The sequence below is a fragment of the Bos taurus genome, chromosome 21 (assembly GCF_002263795.3).
Source record: "Bos taurus isolate L1 Dominette 01449 registration number 42190680 breed Hereford chromosome 21, ARS-UCD2.0, whole genome shotgun sequence".
In the NCBI taxonomy this organism is placed as follows: domain Eukaryota; kingdom Metazoa; phylum Chordata; class Mammalia; order Artiodactyla; family Bovidae; genus Bos; species Bos taurus.
Window position 1 is genome coordinate 68196002 of NC_037348.1, and position 27051 is coordinate 68223052.

Consider the following 27051-nt stretch of genomic DNA (forward strand, 5'->3'; position numbering starts at 1 on the left):
GTGCGACGCGAGAGTCGGCGGAGGGCGGCTATGGCGCCCCGGCGGCCCGCGAAGAGGCTCGTCACCGCTCTCTGCCGCGCCTTCTCGGGCCGTGGCTGTCAGCTCGCCCCCAAGCGCGGCGCCGAACGCAGGGATGCGGCGCCGAGCCGGGTGAGTGAGGTTCCTGGAGAGGCCGGGCCGCGCCCCCCAGGGACGCCTGTCGTAGCGTCCCCCGCGTCGGCGGAGCTCCCCAGGAGCGGGGTCGCTGAGCCGTCGCGAGCCGGGCGCCCGGCGGTCCGCCGCGCGGACACAGGCGGCGGGAGAGTGGGGCAGTCCCGAGCCTCCGAGGCTCCTGCGTCGCCGCCACCCTGGGGCTCTTGACAGAACTTCTGTCAAGTCGGGGCAGAGTCCGCTAGCAAGTTGATTTGTCGAGGATAACTAGTCTCTATGGTTAAAGAGCTCTTGATATGCATAGTGTGTGTGCGCGCCAGCGCGTTTGACTTCGTTTAGATTATTAGTGCTTTTCTTCAAGTGGTGGCAAACTTTACTATCGTATTTCGTAGGACCATTCAACACGTTGAACGGTTCTAGTTTGGAAACGGTGTGTGCATATATGCCTGTTCCTGACCAAAGGTCCCCAAAGATGAATATCTGCAGCGGCAAGGACTGGCAAGCAGTTTTTAGAAGTTGCCCGGCTCTGGGGAAGAATGTTTTTGTTTGAGGGAACCCTAGACCTTCATTCCAGCTGTCATATGAAAATATGGACTAACGGCGTGGAATTGGCTGCAGATAGAAAGTTTAAACCAAGTTAAATCCAAATACTAACCGTTCATTTGCCAACAGGCTAAGGAGGGAGGCTGGAAAGCATCCTTTAAACCATCCTTGCTGCTGCTGCTGCTGCTGCTAAGTCGTTTCAGTCGTGTCCGACTCTGTGCGACCCCATAGACGGCAGCCCACCAGGCTCGCCCGTCCTTGGGATTCTCCAGGCAAGAACACTGGAGTGGTTTGCCATTTCCTTGTCCAGTTCATGAAAGTGAAAAGTGAAAGTGAAGTCACTCAGTCGTGTCTGACTCCTAGCGACCCCCTGGCCTGAGGTCCACCAGGCTCCATGGGATTTTCCAGGCAAGAGTGCCGGAGTGGGGTGCCATTGGATTAAAAAGAGCCTGTTAATTCCAAAGCGTGCCTGCCTGTTAGCAGGGCAGCTGGTCACTGGGACCCCAAGCGTCTGGCTCAGTTCCCTGATTCAGTGGCCACAACCCCTCACTTCTATTTCTAGAACATAAAATGCACCCAGCATCCCACTCTTTGGACAGAGAGATACTCAACAGGTATCTGAAAATGCTCTGGGAAGGCAGACAGCTGCCCGCAGGGCGAGGACTTAGCCCAGCTTATTTTGTGAACAAGTGCTGGAAAAAAGAAGAGCGCCCAAACGGGTTTCTCCACTGGCACCCAACCTTTTGTTAAAGTAGTCTTCCCGTGGGTCTGCTCCTAGAGACGCACTCTGCCTTGCATCCGGGTGGCAGCTGGTGCACACCTGTCAGACTGCTGCACCTGTGAAAGCGATGGTGCTGAAAGGGGAGCAGCTGACCCATGAGTCACACCTTCCCAGTTCTAGCCTTCTGACTTGTGTTTTTCTTGGGATGTGTTCCCCATTATGCGAGGTATTGGCTGGGACATTAAAGAACAGTTCCTTCCTCAGGGAAATGTGTAATTCCTGTGTGTTTGGCCTCATCTTTCTATGCTTCCTGAGCACACGGCCAGTTCTCTGGGTAATTCAGTTCCTGCAGCCCAGAGAGATTGTTGATTTTAAATATGAGGTCTTCTTAGAAGTCACACGCTGTAAATCTTTTTTTTTTTTTTTAATCTAAAGAGATATATTTTAATCCTGTATTTCTACTTCATTCTATGTATTTTTTTTATTCTTTGTTCTTCACTTGAGTTAAGGAGGTCTGCTTTTAGAACCTACACGATTTATTTACCTCTCTAATCTCTAGCTACCAGTTTGTTTGTTTGTTAATTAATTGACTAATGTGTTTGCATCAGGTCCTAGCGGCTTAGTTGCTCCCCGGCCTGTGGGGTTTTAGTTCCCTGACTGGGGATTGAACCTGTGTTCCCTGCATTGCAAGGTGGATTCTTAGTCCCTGGACCACCAGGGAAGTCCCTGGACTTTTTGTTTTGTTTTTAAATTGCGTTTCCTTATTGGCTGTGCCGCGTCTTGTTGCAGTGCGGGCTTTGCTCTAGTTGCAGCAAGCGGAGGATACTCTCTAGGTGGCAGGGCTGCTCATTGCCGAGGCTTCTCTTGATGCGGAGCGTGGCCTCCAGAGCACGGGCTCAATGGTTGTGGCCCACGGGTGTGGTTCCACGGCACGTGGGATCTTCCCAGATCAGGGATGGAACCCATCTCGCCTGCGTTGGCAGGAGGATTCTTGAGCACTGAGCCACCAGGAAAGCCCCAGACTACCAGCTTTTTAAAAATTATCATTATTATTATTTTTTGGCTGCACAGCACATCTTGTGAGATATCCGTTACCTGGACAGGGATTAAACCTGGGGCCTCAGTAGTGAAAACGTAGAGTCCTAACCATTGGACTGCCAGGGAATTCTCTGACTACCAGATTTTCGTAGAAAAACATTATAGAACTTAGTGTTAAGCACCACTTGTCCTTCCAAATCCAACTTAAACTCAGTTGTCAGGTCACATGTTCTCTAGCTGTGTCATACTTGCTTATTCTTTATCTTTGTTGTTTATATCATTGTTTTACACCTTTGCCTGCATGTTTGGAATCATCTGGAAGACTAAAAAGTACTGGGACCCTTCCCCGGAGAGTCTCATGTGGTTGGTCTGGGATGCAGCCTGGGCATCAGGATATTTACTTATTTTCCCCATTTCTCTAGTTGTTTCCCCCCCAGTTTTGTTAAGATAGAGCATCAGGATTCTTTTTTAAATTTTAATTTGTTTTTTAATTGGAGGAGAATTGCTTTACAACGTTGTGTTGCTTTCTGCCAAACGACGTGAACCAGCCATAAGTATTCATACACTCCCTCCCTCCCGAGCCTCCCTCCCCTCTCCGTTTCCCACCCCTCTAGATTATCATGGAGCGCCAGGCTGGGCTCCCTTAAAACATCAGGATTCTTGGGTTCAAATCTAATAAGTTCACAAGTTAGAGAACCACGGCTACATGTTATATGCAGTAGTATTTGCTTATAGTCTGAATTTCATTGACATTTATACTTACAGTTAACATTTCTCAAGGATTTGCATGCACTGTTCTGAAAGCTTTGCATATTTTAATTAAACCTCACAATTCTGTTCAGTAGGTTCTTTGATCATCCCTATTTACAGATGAGATTGAATAATTCAGGTCAGTTTAGTTGTTCAGTCGTGTCTGACTCTTTGCGACCCCATGGACTGCAGTGTTGCAGGTCTCCCTGTCCATCACCAACTCCCGGAGTTTACTCAAACTCATGTCCATCAAGTTGGTGATGCCATCCAACCATCTCATCCTCTGTCGTCCCCTTCTCCTGCCTTCAATCTTTGCCAGCATCAGGGTCTTTTCAGATGAGTCAGTTCTTCACATCAGGTGGCCAAAGTATTGGAGTTTCAGCTTCAGCATGAAATTCATGTTCCAATGAATATTCAGGACTGATTTCTTTTAGGATGGACTGGTAGGATCTCCTTGCAATCCAAGAGACTCTTAAGAGTCTTCTCCAACACCAAAGTTCAAAAGCATCAATTCTTCGGCGCTCAGCTTTCTTTACAGTCCAACTCTCACCTTCATAGATGACTACTGGAAAAACCATAGCTTTGACTAGATGGACCTTTGTTGGCAAAGTAATGTCTCTGCTTTTTAATATGCTGTCTAGGTTGGTCACAGCTTTTCTTCCAAGGAGCAAGCATCTTTTAATTTCATGGGTGCAGTCACTATCTACAGTGATTTTGGAGCCCAAAAATAAAGTCTGTCACTGTTTCCACTGTTTCCCCATCTATTTGCCATGAAGTGATGGGACCAGATTCCATGATCTTAGTTTTCTGAATGTTGAGTTTTAAGCCGGATTTTTCACTCTCCTCTTTCACTTTCATCAAGAGGCTCTTTAGTTCTTCTTCGCTTTCTGCCATAAGTTTGGTGTCATCTGCATATCTGAGGTTATTGATATTTCTCCCGGCAGTTTTTATTCCAGCTTGTGCTTCATCCAGCCCAGCGTTTCTCATGATGTACTCTGCATATAAGTTAAATATTGAGTAATTACTTTTCAGTAATTACTTACTTTTACAGTAAGATTGAATAATTTTTTCAAGATCATAATGCTTGCACATAGGAATATGTATGTTTTAGTTCCTTTATTTAAAGGAAGATGAATTAAAATATTTCTTGTAGTAGTTTTTAGATGAACAAGAGCAAAGAAGCAGGCCCCCAGCAGAGAGAGGTGTGCTTACCAATGACAGGGAGTGGGAACTGCCGACGTCACACTTTGTGATCCATTTTCATCAAGGAGACTGGTCTCCAGGACTTCCCTGGTGGTTAAGAATCTGCCTGCCAGTTCAGAGGATGTGGGTTCCATCCCTGGTTCAGGAGGACCCCAGATGCCGAGCCCGTGCCCAGAGCCCGTGCCCCGAAACTAGAGAGTGGCCTCCTCTTGCTGCAGCTGGAGAAAGCCCAGGTGTGGCAGCGAAGACCCAGTGCAGCCAAAAACAAAGCAGACGGAGCTCCAAACTTCCCAAGGTTAGATTTGGAGTAAACTTCATGGGAAGAAGGTGAAACTTGGGATACATGGGGAACTGGTGAGAAAGCAAGTCATTGACTATTAAGGTTAACGTGGATATTTCTAGTATTTAAAAGACTTTCAATAAATAGTTGGAAAACAAAGCTGAGGTGGGAGGACTTTCAAAACCACATAGTTTAACTCTCTTACCATGAAGGTGAGAAGATTGGGATCTGGAGAGGTAAAGTGACTTGCCTGGTATCACAGAGTCAGGACTGAAGCCAAGGCTGGCCCACTCTTACTCCAGGGTTCTAATGTTTCCAAATGCTTTTTCCTCACCTGTTGATATGATCATATGAGTTCCCCTTGTTCTGTTAATGCAGAAAATTACGTTGATTTGTTGGGTTTCTCTTTTTTTTGTTACTAATGGGAAATTTTAAATGTGCAAAGATAGAAGAATATGCATCTTCTCTGGTGGCTCAGTGGTAAAGAATCTGCCTGCAGTGCAGGAGACCTGGTTTTGATCCCTGGTGAGAAGGGATCAGAGATCAGGGATCCCTTGAGAAGATCCCCTGGTGGAGGGCAACCCACTCTAGTATTCTGGCCTGGAGAATCCCATGGACGGAGGAGCCTGGCAGATGGCAGTCCATAGGGTTGCACAGAGTCGGACATGACTGAAGTGATTAAGCAGCAGCAGCAGCAGAATATGAAGAATTGCTCTGTATCCAGTACCTTGCTTCTGCAGTTATCCAGTCATGGCTGTTTATTTCATCCTTACCCCCATCCAGTCCCCACTTCCAGATAATTTTATGGCAAATAGCAGACATCATATTTCATTTGTAAGTACTTCAGTATATATCATTAAAAGATATGAATATATATAAAACTTAATACCATTGTCACACCTAAAACATTACAATAATTCCTAATCCCAGCAAATTTTGAATGTTCAAGTTTGTCTTAGAAATATCAGAAATGTTTCCTTTTACAGTTTGCTTGTGTCCAAATTAGGTCTACACACTATGATTGGTTAATATCCTTTTAGCTGTCTTTTAATCTGTAGGGTTTGCCTCTATGCCCTTCCATTAACAGTTTTTTTTTTTAATTATTTATTTGGCTGCTCCAGGTCTTAGTTGCTGCATGTGAACTCCTAGTTGAGGCATGTGGGATGTAGTTCCCTGACCAGGGATTGAACCCGAGTCCCTTGCATTGGGAGCTCGGAGTCTCAGCCACTGGACCACCAGAGAGGTCCTCCCTTTCCTTTTTCCAAGCAGTTTATCTGAGGGGCTCAGGGGAGTGTGTCCTTTGGATTTTGCCGACTGCCTTCCCACGGTGTAATAAACTGTGTGTCTCTTTTAAAGAGACGTCTGTTCCAGAGCCCTGACTTCGTGCAGGTTTGACCTCTTTATTTTCAGAAGGCTACTTCATCGGTGACTGATTTTCTGATATTAGACCCACCTTGCGCCCCCAGCGTAAACCCAGCTTGGTTGCTATGCGCTGGCCTTTCTGTGTACTGCTGAATTTGGAGTGCTGATTCGTCTAGCTTCCATCTGCAGTGGAAGGCTCCAACCCTCTAAAAGGTTTTCAGTTCCCACCCAGAGGAGTGAGGACTCCAGGCCAGGAAACACAGGAAGGCACACTGAATCTCGCCAGTGGGTGTTCCTTTCAGTATTGCCCGTTGATGTCCCCAGTGGCTGGCTGTGAAATACTAACTCCGAGAAGCTTTGTGTTGTGTGCAGGCACTTCTGGGAAGGAGGGCGCCCTGCTCCAAGTCCCGGCTTCTAGAAGGCGAGGTCCGGGGTAGGAGTGTGCTGGCCAAGCTCAGGAGCCTGCTGTGATGCAGAGGGGTGGAGAGCCAGGCTGCGCCCCCAGAGCTGGACAAGACGACGCCGGCGTGGGGCTGCCGGGCTTGGCAGTTTACGACTAGAGAAAAAGCTGGAAGGTTCACCTCCACCCCACCCCCCAGTCATGAGAGCGCAGTGTGACCAGTCAGAACAGGTGGGTCTGGCGGTTCTCGCACGCCTTCCCACGCACACCCCTGCCACCCCGAGCCTCAGGAAGCTGGGCATTGTGTGCTTTTGCTGTGAGAACCGTAAATTACGGTAATTATTCAAACCTCAAAGGGATTCTTTGTTTTTCTCCCCGAAGCTGCTCTGTCTCCTCCCTTTTAAGTAGCAGTTCTTGGGGGAACAAAGACAGAACGGATGTTTATAGGGGAGAGCAGAGGAACTACTTCCACCATAATTGAAGATACGATCTCTCAAATTATAATGGAAAACTGAGAATGCTTGAAGGAGTCGGTTCACAGAGTTCACATATAAACTGTAAAGCAGTTTATCAGCAATAACTCAGAGATGCCTAGGGACGGTCACCGACACGCCCGCACCTCTGTGACCTGCTTCATCACGTGTGGGCAGCTTGGGCTGGCTTCTTGAACATTTCTTCATAGGGAACCTGTCGGGACAGGTGGGGTACGGTTCTGCAAGGTAAATGTGAACCGTTAGGGTGGAACCTGCGCCCTGCCCGCCCCGCCACCCCCTGCGCCCCCGCCCCCGTCTGCCTGCCGCTGGCAGGGCTGGCTCCTCCCAGGGCTGCTCTGCAGCCTCCCCAGGCTGCTTGAGGGGGAAGGGAGCCCCCAGCCTGCGGGGGTAGTTCACAGCGTGGGGCCCAGGTCTGGCTCTGCCTCCGCTCACTGGGCCCCTTTGTGGGAATTGCCCTCAGTTTCTGAGAACACCTGAGTATCACAGATGCAAAAGCTGTGTGGGAAAAGTCCAGAAATACTTGCATAAAAATAGTTTTGCTTTTTTTTTTTTTTAAAGGGCTTTTTTAAAAGGAAAGGAAAATGTAACCATATATTGTTCTTAGAATAACGAATAAACCATTAAAGATCTGCATTGCAGTCCCGCCTGTGCTAAAAAGGATTCTTAAGACAGTCTCGTATCAAGTGGGTGTATTTCGCCCCTGCTGGTGGGGCACATAGTCTCCGTCTGAGGGGCAGATGCGGATGCCTTTCTGCCTGTCGGGGGCCCTGTTCCTTCCACACACGAAGAACGAGTTCAGTGCCTTCATGGGGACTGGCTGGGCCTTCATGTGAAACTCTCCACTCTGGCTGTGCCTCTTTATGGCTCAGCTTTGCTTCCCAGTGACACCAAGAGAAGAACCAAATGAAAGAAAGAATGGTCACAGGTAAAGACGTCTTGAGTCTGCAAGAACAGATGAACGCAGAGTGAAACAGCCTTGCCGAGCTAGTCTGGTGTGGCGTGCGCACTGGCCGCGCGGAGGTGACGGCTTGTGCCTAGACGTGCCCCATCTCCCTCTGCCCCTCGCCAGCAGTGGTCAGCCTGGCTTTCCCCTCCCCGCAGCTCTGACCTGCCCACCAGCGCCTGGGCCGCCCCAGACCTCCACCTTGCCTAAGCTGTCCTCCAGAGCACACAGCCGGTCCACGCTTCTGCGTTTGCGCTGTGCAGCCTGGGGAGTGCCCCGGAGAACCCGCAGTTGTGTAAGGAGCAGCCTGGTGGCGGCGGCTTCTGGCTGGCTCAGCTGCTCAGCGCCTGGGGCTCCTCACCGGGGACCGCCGGGCCTAGTTACATTGGTTGGATGTCTCTCCACCGGGCCTTTATACAAATCAGGCTTTTTGAAGATGAAAGGGTTTCTCTGCGTTAAGCGTAGAGCAAAGGAACAGAAAAGATTTTTAGCAGCTGGGAAGAGCATCCCTCCACACGCACCTGTGCCTCCAGAGGATGCAGTTCCTGCCTCCGTGGGCTTGCTGTCCAGTGGGAGAGGGCTGTTTCCTCACCTCCCGGGGCCTCAGGACACACTAGGGATGCACCCCAGAACGGACCCTGAGGCCTGTGGAGGGCGGAGGTCCGAAGTCGGCCCTGTGATCATGAAAGGAAGTTCCGTTCGGAGCGGAGGAAGGATAGGTGGGCAGGCCTGGCTGCTAGACCCGGCTGAGGATTTTAGACTTCGTCCTGACGGGGGTGAGGGGGTCACTGAAGGATTTGAAAGGAAGGGCTGGCTCAGGTAGGGTGGGTGCTGCGGAGAGGTTGCTCTGGCTGCAGTCTGGAGAGTTGGTGGCTGTGGGGACCTGCAGCCTGGAGGTAGTTGGTGCTGCTCACGCTGCTGGCTGAGCTCGGAGCTGGAGCTGTCTGCCTGTGCCCTGGGCCTGGAGCCGCCGCCGCGGGAGGAAGTTGGTGCAGCTGCAACTGTTTCAGTCCCCACCGGGCCTGGTGTGAGGATGCCAGAGTTAAGTGTTGCTTGAGCCTGGAGTTTCATAAGCTTATTCCCTGAGCCACAAAGAAGGAGGCTTCTCCAAAGATAGCGTTTGACTCCCTTTAACTTTCATCCACTTCAGGCTCTTACTGCTTCTGCAGCTGTGAGAAAAACTCATCTTAATAAAAATGTTTGCATCAATCATGAAATCAGCATGAAATGGGTAGAAGGTTTTAGTTCTAGCAGTTTCATTCTCCAAAAATCTGATGATTAAAAAAAAAAAAAAGTATCGGAGGTGTTAGAACCTGCTAAGATTTAATATTCATTGCTCAGAAATGAGGCTAATGGGACAGAATTATTCATTGTATTTTTATTTATTTATTTGGCCATGCCATGGGGCATGTGGGATCCTAGTTCCCCATCAGTGATTGAACCCGGGCCCCCTGCACTGGCAGCGTGGCGTCTTAGCCACTGAACCGCCAGGAACGTCTTAAGCTCCATTACTTCTGGGTCAATTTTGGTGAATTTTAGGCAGTATTCCACTTGTCATCAAATCTTTAATTTGTTACTCAATAATATCTTCTTTTCAGTGATTGAACATTTTCTGTCAATCTTTTTTCCCCATTCAAAAGCTATTTTTTTTAACCTAAAATGGCTGTCTGGGGAGGCCTTACAAATAGCTGTGAAAAGAAGAGAAGCGAAAAGCAAAGGAGAAAAGGAAAGATATAAACATCTGAATGCAGAATTCCAAAGAATAACAAGAAGAGATAAGAAAGCCTTCTTCAGCGATCAATGCAAAGAAATAGAGGAAAACAACAGAATGGGAAAGACTAGGGATATCTTCAAGAAAATCAGAGATACCAAAGGAACATTTCATGCAAAGATGAGCTCTATAAAGGACAGAAATGGTATGGACCTAACAGAAGCAGAAGATATTAAGAAGAGATGGCAAGAATACACAGAAGAACTGTACAAAAAAAGATCTTCACGACCAAGATAATCATGATGGTGTGATCACTGACCAAGAGCCAGACATCCTGGAATGTGAAGTCAAGTGGGCCTTAGAAAGCATCACTACGAACAAAGCTAGTGGAGGTGATGGAATTCCAGTTGAGCTATTCCAAATCCTGAAAGATGATGCTGTGAAAGTGCTGCACTCAATATGCCAGCAAATGTGGAAAACTCAGCAGTGGCCACAGGACTGAAAAAAGTCAGTTTTCACTCCAGTCCCAAAGAAAGGCAATGCTAAAGAATGCTCAAACTACCGCACAATTGCACTCATCTCACACGCTAGTAAAGTAATGCTCAAAATTCTCCAAGCCAGGCTTCAGCAGTATGTGAACCGTGAACTTCCTGATGTTCAAGCTGGTTTTAGAAAAGGCAGAGGAGCCAGAGATCAAATTGCCAACATCTGCTGGATCATGGAAAAAGCAAGAGAGTTCCAGAAAAACATCTATTTCTGCTTTATTGACTATGCCAAAGCCTTTGACTGTGTGGATCACAATAAACTGGTAAATTCTGAAAGAGATGGGAATACCAGACCACCTGATCTACCTCTTGAGAAATTTGTATGCAGGTCAGGAAGCAACAGTTAGAACTGGACATGGAACAACAGACTGGTTCCAATTAGGAAAAGGAGTTCGTCAAGGCTGTATATTGTCACCCTGTTTATTTAACTTATATGCAGAGTACATCATGAGAAACGCTGGACTGGAAGAAACACAAACTGGAATCAAGATTGCTGGGAGAAATATCAATAACCTCAGATATGCAGATGACACCACCCTTATGGCAGAAAGTGAAGAGGAACTAAAAAGCCTTTTGATGAAAGTGAAGGTGGAGAGTGAAAAAGTTGGCTTAAAGCTCAACATTCAGAAAACGAAGATCATGGCATCTGATCCCACCACTTCATGGGAAATAGATGGGGAAACATTGGAAACATTGTCAGACTTTATTTTTCTGGGCTCCGAAATCACTGCAGATGGTGACTGCAGCCATGAAATTAAAAGACGCTTACTCCTTGGAAGAAAAGTTATGACCAACCTAGATAGCATGTTCAAAAGCAGAGACATTACTTTGCCAACAAAGGTCCGTCTAGTCAAGGCTATGGTTTTTCCTGTGGTCATGTATGGATGTGAGAGTTGGACTGTGAAGAAGGCTGAGTGCTGAAGAATTGATGGTTTTGAACTGTGGTGTTGGAGAAGACTCTTGAGAGTCCCTTGGACTGCAAGGAGATCCAACCAGTCCATTCTGAAGGAGATCAGCCCTGGGATTTCTTTGGAAGGAATGATGTTGAAGCTGAAACTCCCATACTTTGGTTATCTCATGCGAAGAGTTGACTCATTGGAAAAGCCTCTAATGCTGGGAGGGATTGGGGGCAGGAGGAGAAGGGGACGACAGAGGATGAGATGGCTGGATGGCATCACTGACTCGATGGACGTGAGTCTCAGTGAACTCCGGGAGTTGGTGATGGACACGGAGGCCTGGCGTGCTGCGATTCATGGGGTCGCAAAGAGTCGGACACGACTGAGCGACTGATCTGATCTGAATCTGTCAAGGGTCCTTAAAATTTTGAAAGTTTTTTAAAAAGATACTTTTCTAGAAAACTTTGAAGGTCTGAGGGAACCCTATATGCTTTTCGAGATTTCCTGTGCATTCACTTACTTTAGACTCAAAATAATCTTCTGAATAGTAAGCATTCAGATGCTGACCTGAACCTACCACAGGTTCTAATGAAACATTATGAACGCCAGCGTCATCCTAATGCTGTGTTCGCAGATGTGAGGAAGAGCTTTTCGCATGAGCAGGTGACCCTGGGTATTTCATAACTGGACCTGCTGAACCCTGGGGAGTGATGGCGGAGCAGATGTAACCTCCTGCAGCGTTGTCTGTGGTCTGAAGTGTTCGTGCTGAGTGACTGCACCAAGCCTTGTAACCCACTTCCGACCAAACCTGATGCTATCCTGGTCGTGTTTTAGCTCTTCCTGTTTTTGGGCTGCTTGGGAATTTAGACGATTTAGGAAGGTCATAGCTTCCGAGGCGAGTAGGATGCCGGCTGGTGGTGCTGTGTTTAGCTGTCTGCTTCAGTCAGTGCCAGGTTCTCAGGATGCTTGGTGTGGGTTGGTGGCGAATAGTGGAGGCCATGCAAGCGAAAACTGCCAGTGTTTCCTAAACAGTGACTTGGTTTCCTTTCTCAGTCTCCGCTTGGTGCTTTAGCTGTCGGGGTGAGTCTAGGGACCTAAGAGATGGTCAGGCCACTCCGTGGACGGAAGGCTGAGCTCCCCTGGCCTCGCCCTTCTCCTGTGCTCCTCCTGCCAAGGGGGCCGTTGCAGGACACACGGCTGCCCTGGTGAGCTGCGCTAGTCTGTGAAAGTATTAGGTATTAAACCCACGTTTCTCAAGTTAAATGATCAGTAAGCTGCTTACCGATAGAAAAAAAGCTGCTTTATCTTCAATTTTACAAACCCTGCGTCTCTATCTTTAGTGAGTGGTGAAAGTGAAGGACTGAAATATCCTGAATAAAATGCCTGCTAAATGCAAAAGAACTGTTAGTCATGTTCAGTATACTAATTTTTTCTCCTTGTAAGTTTTACCACTCTTTTTATTGCCTGAGGTGTAGTTGATTTATTTTTTAAAAAGATGTGTTTTAATTTTTTTTTTTTTGGCTGAACTGCTTCGTTACTTCGCACAGGCTGTCTCTCGTTGCAGTGAGCGGCCTCTCCGCACTGCAGTGCCCGCTCCTCTTGTGAAGCTCGGCTCCAGCGTGCGGGCGCGGCAGTCGTGGCACCTGGGCTGAGCTGCCCCTCGGCATGTGGCGTCCTCCCAGACCAGGGGTGGAACCCGTGTCCCCTGCATGGGCAGGCGGGTGCTTAGCCAGGGGACCGTCAGGAAAGTGCCAAGAGATTTCCAAATTTACTGTTATTTTCCCCATGAATTATGATTACATTGATTTTTGATCAGCAAGTGGAAAGCTAGTCTTTTGATTACTTAGCTGATTTTTTAAAATATCAGGTTTATTGAAGTCCAGTTCACATATAATAAATTTACTACTGACAAACACATTGACCACAATTCAAGGTAGTGATCACCTTCACCACCCCCAGAAAATCCCTTTGTGGTCACCCTCTTCCTCCACGCCAGCAGCTCTTTCTGGAGATGCTTCGGCGATAGACTCAGCAGCGCGCGGCCTCGGGTGCCTCCAAGAGCCGCCCGCGCTGCCTGTGGTGCCCTCTCGAGTGGCCTCTGCCCCACCACCGCGCTGCGCTGTGTCCCCCCCATCAGCGGAAAGGCATTGGGCCGTTTGCAGATTTTGGCAGTTATACGTAAAGCTGCTTTAAACGGTCACATCTAGGTTTAGCGTGAGCCTGTGCACTCGTGCGCCTTGGGTGAGCAACGTGGGAAGGGGCAGCTGGGTCGCACGTTAAGAGCTGTTTGCTTTTATAACCGGGGCGGGCTTCCCCGCAGTGCGGTGCTGTTGCCACAAGCAGTGCTGAGGAGCTTGATTGTTTACATTCTTCACAGCTCTTGTTTTGGCAGGGTTTATTTTTTAATAGCCATATTAATAGGTGTGGAGTGCTATCTCATTGTGGTGTTGATTTGCATTTCCCTATTGACTCATGACGAAGAAGGCAGTGGCACCCCACTCCAGTACTCTTCCTTGGAAAGTCCCATGGACGGAGGAGCCTGGTGGGCTGCAGGCCATGGGGTCGCTAAGAGTCAGACATGACTGAGCGACTTCCCTTTCACTTTTCACTTTCATGCATTGGAGAAGGAAATGGCAACCCACTCCAGTGTTCTTGCCTGGAGAATCCCAGGGACGGGGGAGCCTGGTGGGCTGCCGTCTATGGGGTCGCACCGAGTCGGACACGACTAAAGCGACTTAGCAGCAGTAGCAGAAGCATTGACTCATGATGTTGACCATTTTTTTTTTATATGCTTGTTTGCCATCTTTATATCTTCCTGGGAAGTTTTAAGATATTTTGCCCTTTTTTAAATTGGGTTGTATGTTTTCTTATTATGGAGTTTTGAGACATCTTTGTATATTCTAGAAACAAGTCCTTTTACGGATTTGCGTGTATATTCTCCCAGCCTGTGGCTTGTCTTTTGATTTTCCTAATAGTATCTTTAGGAGAAGAGACGATTTTAACTTTGGTGAAAGGTATTTATTCCTTGTTTTGTGGATTGTGCTTTTGGTGGTGTATGTGAGAAATCTTTGCCTAATCTTAAGGCTGTAGAATTTTTACTGTGTTTTTGGAATTTTGTGGATTACATTTTACATTTTAGGTCTTTGATCTGTCTTGTATTAATTTTTGTGTATGGTATAAAGCACAGGTTGACACTTTTTTTTTTTTGGTCTGAGGATGTCAATTATTCCCGTACCATTGTTGAACATGTTTGGTATCATTGTTGTTCGGTCACTGAGTCACGTCTGACTCTTTGTGCCCTCATGGACTGCAGCATACCAGACTTCCCTGTCCATCACCATCTCCCAGAGTTTGCTCAAACTCATACCCATTGAGTCAGTGATGCCATCCAACCATCTTATCTTCTTTTGCCCCCTTCTCCTTCCGCCCTCAGTCTTTCCCAGCATCAGGGTCTTTTTCCAGTGAGTTGACTCTTCACATGAGATGGCTGAAGTATTGTAGCTTCAGCATTAACCTAAAGGTTAATTTCCTTTAGGAGTGACTTATTTGATCTCCTGGCAGTCCAAGGGACTCTCAAGTCTGCTCCAGGACCACAGTTGGGAAGCATCAATTCTTCGGTGCTCAGCCTTGTTTATGGTCCAACTCTCATGTCCACACATGACCACTGGAAAAACCATGGCTTTAATTATACAGACCTTGTTGCCAAAATGACGTCTCTGCTTTTTAATATGCTGTCTAGGTTTGTCACAGCTTTTCTTCCAAGGAGCAAGTATTTTTTAATTTCATAGCTATAGTCACTATGCCAAAGCCTTTGTGTGGATCACAACAAACTGTGGAAAATTCTTCAATAGATGGGAATACCAGACCACCTGACCTGCCTCCTGAGAAATCTGTGTGCAGGTCAAGAAGCAACAGTTAGAACTGTGCATGGAACAATAGACTTGTTCCAAATTGGGAAAGGAGTACGTCAAGGCTATATATTGTCACTCTGCTTATTTAACTTATATGCAGAGTACATCATGCAAAATGCCGGGCTGAGTGAAGCACAAGCTGAAATCAAGATTGCCAGGAGAAATATCAATAACCTCAGATATGCAGGCGACACCACCTTATGGCAGAAAGTGAAGAACTAAAGAGCCTCTTGATGAAAGTGAAAGAGGAGAGTGAAAAACTGGCTTAAAGCTCAACATTCAGAAAAGGAAGATCATGGCGTCCCATCACTTCATGGGAAACAGATGGGGGAACAGTGGAAATGGTGAGAGATTTTATTTTCTTGGGCTCCAAAATCACTGCAGATGGTGACTGCAGCCATGAAATTAAAAGACGCTTACTCCTTGGAAGAAAAGCTGTGACCAACCTAGACAGCATATTAAAAAGCAGAGACATTACTTTGCCAACAAAGGTCCGTCTAGTTAAAGCTTTGGTTTTTCCAGTAGTCATGTATGGATGTGAGAGTTGGACTATAAAGAAAGCTGAACGCCGAAGAATTGATGCTTTTGGACTGTGATGTTGGAGAAAACTCTTGATTGAGAATCCCTTGGACTGCAAGGAGATCCAACCACTCAATCCTATAGGAAATCAGTCCTGAATATTCATTGGAAGGACTGATGCTGAAGCTGAAACTCCAATACTTTGGCTACCTGATGCGAAGAACTGACTCATTGGAAAAGACTGATGCTAGGAAAGGTTGAAGGCAGGAGGAGAAGGGGATGACAGAGGATGAGATGGTTGGATGGGATCACTGACACTATGGACATGAATTTTAGTAAGCTCCTGGAGTTGGTGATGGACAGACAGGGAAGCCTGGCGTGTTTTAGTCCATGGGGTCGCAAAGAGTCAGATGCAACTGAGCCACTGAACTGAACGGTTTGTGTTAATGCTGTTTATTATAGTTCTTTTAATTTGGATATCTCTGGCACATAGTCCTAAAAAGAGGAAGCTAACAAGGGTCTTTAATAAATCTGGACTGTTCGTTTTATAATATGTTATATAATACTAGAGATTCATTTAGTTGTATATTAACCTCACGCTTTTTGTTGAAGGTCTCAAGATTCTGCCCTCCAAGAAAATCTCGCCATGATTGGATAGGACCTCCGGATAAATATTCAAACCTTCGACCTATTCACTTTTATATCCCTGAAAATGAGTCACCGTTGGAGCAAAAGCTAAGAGAACTGAGACAAGAAACACAAGAATGGAACCAACAGTTCTGGGCAGACCAGAATTTGACTTTTCATAAGGTATGTTTAGGTTTCAGGTCAGAATGAGCAATAATACAGTTGACCACTTGGGGGCGCTGGGTCTTTAGTATCTGCTCTGCCTTTTAGTTACTTGGCAGCTTCTCAGTCCCTCCCCTCCCTACATATAGGTGTGTATATCAGTTTAAAATCAGTATGTAACTGTAGAGAAGAAACATTGGTCCTTCAAAGACTCACAGGTCTTGAGGCTCTCCAGGAACTAAAGAGAGTGAGTAGCAGGGCCCGGGCTAGAGTTGCGGACGCCCGTGTATACACGCCTGTGTGTGTGTTTATGGCAACAAGGGGGTCTGGGCTGCGCTGTCACTCTTCCTGAGAATTCGGAATTCTTAACAGCGCGCTCGTCAGTAAGCTCCGCGAGAAAGAAGTCTAACTGCTCTAATCCAGAAGGAAGACTGAGGCGGTGTGTGTTTTACCCATTTGGGCAGGCTAAGTCAAACGGAGTGTATTTATCTTCTGTGGATTTCTAAAAAACAGTGTCTCCATAGGTTTATTAAAGCTCTCATTTTTAAATCCTCTCTCAAGCACGGAACTTTTAACTAAGTTGAGATGTTTTAAAATGGGCTTTGAGATGGACTGCTTCTCAGGAAACCCACATCCAGACTTCTCCAGAGTGCTGAGAGCTTGTCCTAGCCAAGGAAAACAGACAAAGAAAGGGAGTTCTGATAGCTGTCTTCTTTTAGGAAAAAGAAGAATTTGTTCGCTCAAGACTCAAAGCCAAAGGCCTGGATCTGAGAACTGCATCAGGTTAGTCTGTTCTTTTTCTGCTCTCCTCTGCTGGAGCAGCTGTGCAGGAAGGTGAAGAAGAAAGGCTGCTGCAGGCTTCCGTGGCAGACTGCAAGGGGCGCCGGTCGGACCGCTGGCCGAGGAACCAAGATCCCGCTTGTCTCTGCACAGCCAAGAAAGGAAGCAGGGGCCTGGGGGGTGTTGAATGAAGCAGTGAAAGCTCAGGGGACGAGTCTGGTTCTGTGGGGCAGGCAAGTTCTCGGTGGGACGTGTGTCCGTCCTCCCCACATTCCCTCTTCTCCCTCTGGGCGAGGTCAGCCCTCATCATTCTGGGTCCTTCCAGTCGATGACCTCTTGCTGACCTTTGGACTTCCATCCCGAGGTCCCGTGGCTTCAGCAGCCTCTCTCTTTCCTGCCCTGGCCTCTCCCCCTCGATCCTTGACGGCAGTTCCTGGTCCCACCAACCGTGAGCTGGAGGCCGCGGGGTCACCCTGGAAGCCTCTCCCCACCCTGTGGTCTGTCCCCCAGTTTGCCTCTGGCCGTTGCTCAGCACCATTGCTGCCCCCTGTCTGGGAAACCCGGCTGTAGTTCAGGCCCTCGGTAACTCTGCTCAGTGCAGGACCTTCCTGATTGGCTCCCTGGCCCCCCGTCTTGGAATCAGGGGTCTTCAAGCTTTCTGTAAAGAGCTGGATAGTAAATGGTTGAGTCTTTCCTGGCCATGAGGCTCTCTCCCTCAACTACTCAACCCTGCTGTTGGTCTGTGAAAGCAGCTGTGGAAAATACATAAATTAATGGGCATGAACTCGCCCCAATAAAGCTTTGTTTACAAGACCAGGTGTAGGCCAGGCTTGGCCTACAGGCTGTAGTGTAGCCCCTCATGCCTGAAATCCATTCTTTGCAGTAGCCAGACTCTTCTACAAAAACCAGCTTTGACAGCTGCCCCTCAGCTTGTTTAGGCATTTAGATTTCCTGTGGCGGCAGGACAGCCATGCCCCTCCATGTGCTTGGAGCTGGCCCGGCCCCTGCCGGTCTCGCCCCTCCCCAGGCTGCGCCTGGTATGCTGGGCACAGGCTGCACTCGGCTCCCCTGCCTGCCCTGCTGGCCTTTCTTTGTGGATGGAGAGTCTCGTGCTCAAAATAACCTTTCGTCGTTTTCTCCAGCTGTTGATGTTAGACCTGAGTGACGTTTTATACTGGTGCTTAAGCAGATGTCTCCTGCTCAACATTCTGATGGGAAACCTGAAACCACTGGCCCTAAAGCCAGGTCTGTGTTGGGCTGGAGCACCATCACTGCCTGCGCGCTGCAGCCTTGCGGGTGTGCGTTAGGATCTGGGGCTGGGGAGGGTGGGGCAGCCCCCGTGCTGGGCTCGGCTGTGTGCCGTCTGCTGCACGGGCCCATCGGGGTCTAGGAGGGCAGGAGCCAGCCAGAGTGCGGTGTCCCGGCGGGTTTTGTTTGTTTGCTGGGCAATAAATATATTTTTAATTAATTTATTTGGTTGCCTCAGGATCGTCGCTGTGGCACGAGGGGTCTTCTGATCCTGTGCACAGGCTTCTCTTTGGCTGTGGTGCGTGAGCTTATTAGTTGCTCCTTGGCATGTGGGTCTTAGTTCCCAGACCAGGGGTCAGACCTGCATCCACTGCATTGGCAAGCGGGGTCTCAACCGCTGGCCGACCAGGGAGGTCCCCAGCGATACATATTTTAATCTTTGTTTTATTTTTTATGATGACAATCTTCAAGTTTCTTTTTTATCTCACATTGCACACTCCCATTGACTCCCTCCCAGTGTGAGGCCAGGGCGGGGGCTCTCTTCCCAAAGCCTGGAACGACAGTCCCGATTCCAGGACTGCCCTGCCATCTGCATGTGTTTTCTGCAGTTTCCTGCAGTGGCTCCGTGAGTGGGTACTGTTAGTTACTGGTATTCTCTGGAAGGACTGGTGCTGAAGCTGGAGCTCCGGTGCTTTGGGCACCAGGTGCAAAGAGCCAACTCATTGGGAAAGACCCTGATGCTGGGAAAGATTGAGGGCAGGGGGAGAAGGGGACGACAGAGGATGAGATGGTTGGACAGCATCACCAACTCCATGGACATGAGTTTGAGCAAACTGGGAGATGGTGAAGGGCAGGGGAGCCTGGTGTGCTGTAGTCCAAGGGGTCGCACAGAGTCGGACACGACTGACCGACTGAACAGCAACTACTGTTACTTTTACCATTTTGTGGAGGCGGTGCCTGGGGGCAAGCTGTTTGACCTCAGTCACACGGTGAGCGAGTGGAGGGGCCCAGGTGCTGTCCTGGAGAAGGGGTCCCAGGCCACGGCCTCGAGCCCTCTCCCACAGACGGGGAAGTTGTTGTTGTTACTATTGTGGGTTCCTACTGACTTTGTGACTGAGTATTGAAAGATGGGCCTTAATTAGATTTCAGACTAGTTTGTAAGAAAACAGGAAGGAATGTACTGAAGCAAGGGTTCAGGAGGGGAGCTGCCTGCTGTGTCAGCTGTTTAGACAGCTGCCAGCTTGCAGTGGGGGAAGCGCGGTGTATGTGAGGGTAACAGCTGTGCCGCCCCCTTGGGCCAGAACCCGAGTGTGCGATGCCTGAGTGTAGGGGCCCACAGAACCCGGGGAAGAGGCGGTTTGTGTAATAAATGATGGTGGAGAAAGGAAGTGCTTTTAGCCCAAAAGGATCGGTGTAGATTCATGCTCCCTATAATTCGAATATATTCCAAATGTATCAGGTTAGTTGTTAAGAATCAGTTGTTCCTGGAGTAAAAAGTTAAGTACATCACTCCCAACTGTAGAAAGTCTAACAGGATAAAAGTGAGCCTCCATTATTGGAGTGGTGGTGAGTCCCTGCGCTCGCCAGTAAAGGCAGAGGATTCTAGAAGGTCAGAACCGACACTGTCTCGCTTGGGTAGCATTCACCGTGGTCTCTCCTTCTGGAAAGGAGAGTTTGCTCAGGAGACAGGGAAGTGCTCAGACCCGGGTGCAGGCCGCACTGGCCCAGGTCCCCCACTTCTCGTGGGCACTCCGCTCTGCCCCCTGCTTTGGCCTTCTCTTGCTGTGAACGGGCTTTCCCTCCCAAGTCCGAGGAAGTCGCCAGCCCGAGGCTCCTCCCAGGCCGCGTTCTGTCCAGTGAGCGCGGCAGCCCCTCACACGGTGCCCAGCAGGCCCGAGGGCCAGGCAGGCAGAGGGTCCCGCGTCCCGGAGACATGTTAGCAGTGGACAGCAGGCTGGGGGCGTTTGTAGCAGAGATGGGGAGGCAGTCTGGACTCTATGAAATGAAGCCGTAACAAATTCGTAGGAGTAACGGGCACCTACGGATGAAGAATGTAACTCCAAGAAAAAATTTGCTCAAATTCCATATTTTGCAATGTGTGTTAAACCAGCAGCCAGGCCTCATTTGACGCTTAACTGAACCCAAGGTGAAGATGTTTTCCCAGCTCCCTTCCAGAAGGATTCAGCTGCTTGAAGTACTCCTATGCCAGGAGGCAGGGAAATTATGGCCACAGAATATCTAAGAGTTTACCCTGAAGAAAGGGTTCTCCGTATGCCACGCAGCATTATCTCTCAGAGCCAACAGTGGGGAGCGTCTGCGCCGTGCCCTGCTAAGTCGCTTTGGTCATGTCCGAGTCTTGCGACTGCAGCCCACCAGGCTCCTCTGTCCATGGGATTGTGCAGGCAAGAATCCACGAGAGTGGGTTGCTGTGCCCTCCTCCAAGGGATCTTCCTGACCCAGGGACTGAACCCACGTCTCCTGTGGCTCCCACATTGTAGGTGGATTCTTCACCACCTGAGCCAGCAGGGAAGCGTCTGATAATTCTAGATTAGATAAGGCCGTGGGGGCCCACTGGCTCTAGACGTTCGCTGGAATGTTCCTCAGCAGTAGAGAAAGACTTTTGACTTAATTTCAGGTGCAAAAAGCAGAATACCATGACTTCATCTCTGCCTGTCCCCAGATTGACCCTCGTTTGTCGGGCAGATGTGGGAGCATTCTCGCCCCTGGCTCCTTTCACTGCTGGCGTGTTTGTGCAGGTGTGGGGGGTGCCAGCAGAATGGAGTCACCCATCAGCTGGTGTCTATGAAGCGCCTGCTCAGCTCTCGGGGGACGTGTAATGAAGTAGATTGTCCCACCTCGGTCTTCATTTTACCAGTTCAGTGTCACGTTGCAGTGTTGACAGGCGTGGAATCCAAAACACTCAGCAGTTACGGCGCATCTGCTTTACACTGAGCGTCACCCGGGAACCTTTGGGCAGGACCCCAGACTCGACCAGTAGCTGAAGGTGGCACCCTGCCTGTCCTTAGCACCCTGGGGCTCCTGCTCCTCTGCCAGCAGCGGCAATGGGTGCACCCCTGTTTCCGGCCCGGCTTGCCTGCCTCATCGCCATGACTCAGTTTGTCTCAAAGCAGCCTTATGAGGTGTGCTCTGGTGATCTGGGTCCTGGAGACGGGAGACGCCACAGGCCGGCCGTGGGCCAGTGAGGGTCAGAACCCCGTTCCAGGGAGCTGCCACCTGCTCTGCCCGAATGGCGCCGCCCTCCTCTCCGCTCCTCCCGTCCTGGCAGTGGCTGGGGACGCTGGAGGAGGGTGCCCACTCGCCTCTCCTGGAGGACTGCCAGGGCCCCACCTCCTGAAGCTGCCAGCCCTGTGCTCCTGCCTTGCCTGCCCCTCCCTCGGGGCTCCCCACTCGCTGTCTGCAGACCCTCATTTGCTCTGCCTGGGCCTCTCCCCTTTCTCTGCCCTGTGGGATCCTCTTCATCCTTCAAGACCCAGCTTGATGGTCACCTTCCCTGGAGCCTTCAGCTTCCCTCTCCTCCTGGGTTGGCTGTTCCCCCTCTTTCCCTGGTTAGCATCCATCCATTGGTTGACTTCCAGTATTTGTCCAACACCTGCCACATCCAGGCTAGTCTGGGGACTGGTGGGGACAAGAGAGCCATGGCCCCACCTTTGTGGGGCTGGTTTCCTTGGGAGGGGGAGGGTGCCCCGTGCAGTGAATGCGCTCTGCACTCCCGGGTCGTTGACCCCTGGAGGAGAGGGAAGCCGGGAGGGCAGAGGGAGTGGGCGTTTCCACAGGGGCCTGGGGGAAGCCTCTCCTGGGGGAGGCTGGGGGAGGAGCTTCTAGATGGAGGTTTTGAGGAGCAGCAGGGGCCTGGGTCAGAGGAGCAAGGACTTCACGCAGGCAGGGGGTGTCCAGGTGGCACGCGGGCCGCTCGTCAGGTTGGCGGGGACGTGGCCCCTGTCTCCTGTCTGGGGACGGCCATGATCGTGCTGTGTGCTCTGTGTTTGCCTGTGTGCTCTGTGTTTGCCTGTGTGCTGTGTGTTTGCCTGTGTGCTCTGTGTGTGCCTGTGCGCTCTGTGTGTGCCTGTGCGCTCTGTGTGTGCCTGTGCGCTGTGTGTTTGCCTGTGTGCTCTGTGTGTGCCTGTGTGCTCTGTGTGTGCCTGTTTGCTCTGTGTGTGCCTGTGTGCTGTGTGTTTGCCTGTGTGCTGTGTGTTTGCCTGTGTGCTGTGTGTTTGCCTGTGTGCTCTGTGTGTGCCTGTGTGCTCTGTGTGTGCCTGTGTGCTGTGTGGGCACAGCGCTGGCCACGTCCCTCCTGTTTCTGTAAAGCTGTGCCTGGGGGTTGCCTTCCCGATTCTGTCTCTGTCTCCCCCAAATCCTGGTGGGCTGGAAGCGTCAGCGTCGCTCTGGAGATGGCGTCCGTTGGGGGCGGGTGGACTCACCCTCCGCGTGGGTGCGCGCTGCAGGGCAGGAGCGTGGGCCTCCTAAGCCGGAGTGCCCCTCCCGCGCAGTCTCCTTCCTGTACCCGAGCCCCTGTCTGCTGGGCCGCCCCGTGTCACAGGAGCTCTACTGCGCGCCCCGGCAGGCTGTGGCCCCTGTGCTGCGTGGCCTTGCACGTCTGGTGAGCGTGTGGGGGGCAGGGGGATTCCTGAGAGTAGGCGCCACACTGGGCATCTCCTCCCGTGAGGTGACCAGAGTCTAATGATAGAGGAAGATGGTTTCTCCTCCCTAAGTCTTTTTTCAGTCACTGAGATATAATGCACATACCATAGGACGCACACTCTGAAGTGTACCGCTCAGTAGTGTTAGTACTGACAAGACTGTACACCCATCACCACCGTCTCATCTCCGAGAAGAAAGTCTGTGCCCATTGGCCGTCGTTCCCAGCTGCCTCCTCCCACTAACCCCTGGCAGCCACCACTCTACTTCTGTCTCCATGGATTTATCTCTTCTGGACATTTCCAGATAAATGGCATCCTATACAGGCATCCCTTATTTGTACTTTGAAGATGCTGTGCTGTTTTTTTTTTTTACAAATTAGATGTTTTATAGAGCAAGTCCATTGGCATAACTTTTCCAACAGCGTTATTTTGTGATTACGTTTTGTGTGTTAAGAGAGAATGCCACTGCACGCATAGTGGGCCGCAGCGTGGTGTAAACGTGCCTCTGACAGAAGGCTCGTTTGGCCACGTGTGTCTCGGTCGCAGCACCCAGGGGCCTCATTGCGGCAGACAGACCTAGCTGTGGCTCAGGAGCTTAGCTGTTCCTCGGCGCGTGGACTCTTGGTTCCCCGACCAGGGACCGAGCCCTCACCCCCAGCACTGCAAGGCCAATTCTTAACCCCTGGACCACCGGGAAGTCCCTAGAATTGTTTTAATTTTATTTTCAAATTGTTCATCCCACATGTATCAGAATACAGTTGATGTCTGTATATTGATGTGTATCCGGCAGCCCTGCTGAACTCACCCGTTATCTCCAATAGTTGTTTGTAAACCTTCCCCTTGGGTCTAAACGTTTCAGTTGTGTTTAACTTTCAGGTCAGAAAGCAACATTGAATGCAGAAGAAATGGCTGAGTTTTACAAGGAATTTTTAAGTAAAAATTTCCAGAAGCACATGTATTATAACAGGTGGGTGTCTACTTTTTTTCCTGAAAATCACATCCATGTTGGCAAGGATTGTTTTGCTACCTGAATTTAACATTCTTGTCTGTGTTAAAAGTAGACGTTGCTATCAGCTTGGTTTTTGTCCTTTTAAATAAAGTGGCCGGCTCACAGTTACTGCGTGGCTGCCCCTCGCGGCGTGCACCGCGCGCAGGCCGTGGGTTCTGCCCCGCTTTCACTGCCGGAGAGCGGAGCGCAGCCCGGGGCGGGGCAGCCGGAGGGGTCACGGCATCTCGTGTTTGAAAGTGGGGGGCTCGGAGCCCAGCGGGGCAGGGAGAGCAGCCCAGCAGGCAACACCAGGGGCTCCCGCAGGCCAGAGATGAAGCCGTTTCAGCCGTGCGAGGATGACGGCTGTTGACAGAGAAGGAGCAGTGGAGTCAGAAAGGGACCATGTTCCTGATGCAATAATAGATCTGGGCACAATTGCCCGCAACTGCCGAAGGCACTGGGCAGCAAGGCTGACGGGGACTCCGCTGTGGCTGGGCCTGGCTGGCGGCGCCCGGTCTCCCGGGGCCTCTTCATGCCGTGAGGGGCGAGGCCGTGGCCTGTGTGCGAGGCTGTGAGACGCGGGGAGGCCCCCAGCAGCGCCTGTGAGGTCCTCACCCGCGTGGGGGCTGCCCTCGGCCCGGCCCCCGGGTCTGACGCCAGCTTACGGGAAGGAGACGAAAGGGCATGTGTGGAGAGGGCGGTTCACAGGCCGTGCCTCAGTGAGGGCTTGAGGACACAGCTTCCAGATCTGGAGGTGTACGAGACAGCTGTTGCGGTTTCAGCAAGTAACTAGGACTGAGAAAAGTGAACGAGAAGCGGGGGACTGTTACAGAGTAAGAGAGCCTTCATCCAGGCAAACCGCCTATACAGAGATGCCCCTTTCTGACAGAGGAAACCCAGCCGTGGCTGTGCATGAGGCGGTGTTAATGCGCAGTGACTGTGATGCTAAGGTGTTGTTCACTGTATCAGATGGAGCAATGGTAGTGCGGCCCTGGGTGTTTAAGAAGCATTTGACGACGCACAGTAACACATGTTCCCAGGTAGGGTGACAGGATATGGTCTGAGATTTGCTCTGGCATTCCTGGAGCAGTGACCATGCCAAATGGGCGGGTGGGGCAGGGCCTGGAGAGTGGGCTGATGGTCGAGGCTGGAGGAGCTCTTGAGTGGCGCTTGAACGGAAAGCCCAGTCCCGCAGCGCCCAGAGGCTGTTGCGGACGCTGTCCTGTGTCACCCTGAACTAGATGAACTATTCAGTCAAGCCAGGTCTCCCTGGACCTTTGGTTTCTGGCGTGAACATAGCAGGCTGGCGTCTTGCTTCCTCTTGGGCCAGCTCGGTGTGTTGCCTGCGGTGTTGTTGCCTGCCCTCCAAATAGAGAGAGGCGTAGAGAGCGGGTCGGGCAGCATTGGAGCCTGAGCGCCCCCTCCCCATGGACTCACCTCCTCCTTCCCTGCTTTCTTTAAGGAAACAGGGAGAGCTTAGTCTGTCTTCTCCTCTGCACTTTATCAGTCGGGCAGTCTATGCTGCAGTGGAATCTGGCTTTCCCTTAACAACATAGGAACTTTCGTCTCCATGGGATACCAGTTTTCTTTTTCCTAGAAGCCTTTGTTATTTATTCTGGGTGTTGCTTCCCATTTGTCACGTCACTTGTGGAGAGGGATTTCTGTCTGGTCCTGTGAAGGCTCCAGGAAACTAGCATTTTCGCCTCTTGCCTTTAAGCCCTTGGGTCTCTGTGTCTTCCATGCTGAGACCCAGTCCTCTGAGTCCTCTGCGGGCTGGCAGTTCCACGTTCCCTCATTGGCTCATCTGGACGAAAAGCATTGGCCCTTGTTGCATTCTGCTTCCAAGGGCTCAGCACTGGGAGTCTGGAATGTGCGTCTTCCATTGTGGAAACCTGCCAAGTGCTGCCCATTCAGCTGCTGACAACGTGGTGAATTTGCAAGTTCCGACATGTGCTGTAGAGTAACTCACAGGCGAGTGTGCCTGTGACTGCCTGTGACTCCATCCTAGTATTTTATTTCAATGAGAAGCTTTAGAGACACAAGTTACCCAAAAGTCCAGATCACCTAGAAAAAGAAGATATGGAACTTGATGATGTTGGCATTTGCGACAAGCTAGTGTCTCAGGATGGAGTGCTTGTGGTGTGTGCGTCTTATGCAAATAAGGGGCCAGAGCCAGGAGGGTCCCCGCCGCTCCTACGGAGCCTCCAGTCCTGTTGCTAAGTGCTCACGCCCCCATCACTCTGTGCTGTGTTTCCTGGAGAATGCCATGGGGCTCTGGGGGCTTCAAGGCTTCTGAAGGCTCTTTTGGAGCTTCTAGCAAAAACAGAGGAGGGTTGCAGCCGCCTCCAGGAGTGGGAAAGGAGGCCACTGGGCACATCAGCCTGATGAAAGCCCAGGTGCAAGGAGAGCAGGCTCTTGTGGACAGTTGAGCTTTAGTGAGGAGGGAGAAGGCAGAGCTGGTGTGGCAGGGCGGAGGCGGAGGCAGTCCAGATGCCTGGCTGCTGGCCTCTGGTCCTGGGCGCGACTCACCTGCACTCATCTTGTTCCCCTGTAGGGACTGGTACAAGCGTAATTTTGCCATCACCTTCTTCATGGGAAAAGTGGCCCTGGAGAGGATTTGGAACAAGCTGAGACCGAAACAAAAGAAGACCAGCAGTTAGGAGCCCACCCTCACCCATCCAGCCGGTTCCTCGTCTGAGGTTCCTCGAGAAGCAGCTGCCTCTGGGACTCGTTTCACAAGGGTGCTGAAGCCTGTGGGTGCAGGGCAGGCTGGAGAACACGGGTTCTGGTACGGACGCCGAGGCCCACGTGACTCTGTCCTGACTGCGAATTCCGCGCTGGCTCTCGGCCATTGATGTGATAGCAAATAAAACGCAAGCACTGACTTCTGAGTTTTTGAATTACACCAGTTTGAAAGAGAGGGCTTCCCAGGTGGCTCAGTAGTAAAGGAATCCACCTCTAATGCAGGAGGTGCATGTTTGATCCCTGGGTTGGGAGGCTTTCCTGGCGAAGGAAATGGCAACCTGTTCTAGTATTTTTGCCTGGAGAATCCCATGGACAGAAGAGCCCCCGGGCTATAGTCCATGGGGTCGCAAAGAGTCAGACACGACTGAGCGCACACG

The 27051-nt window shown here is 50.4% G+C and overlaps 1 protein-coding gene across 2 annotated transcripts; it reads left to right on the forward strand.

Annotated features, from left to right (window-relative positions):
* COA8 (cytochrome c oxidase assembly factor 8) lies at positions 1-26813 on the forward strand. Of its 2 annotated transcripts, none has more exons than NM_001076459.2 (5): positions 1-150; positions 16079-16276; positions 16975-17038; positions 23818-23908; positions 26484-26813. In NM_001076459.2, exons 1-5 carry the CDS (start codon positions 31-33, stop codon positions 26587-26589), a joined length of 579 nt encoding a protein of 192 aa, NP_001069927.1. In that variant the 5' UTR covers positions 1-30; the 3' UTR covers positions 26590-26813. The 2 variants fall into 2 exon arrangements, with proteins under 2 accessions (NP_001069927.1, XP_005222303.1); XM_005222246.5 differs by lacking the exon at positions 1-150 and adding an exon at positions 6439-6678.
* Positions 26814-27051: the final 238 nt, after the last annotated feature.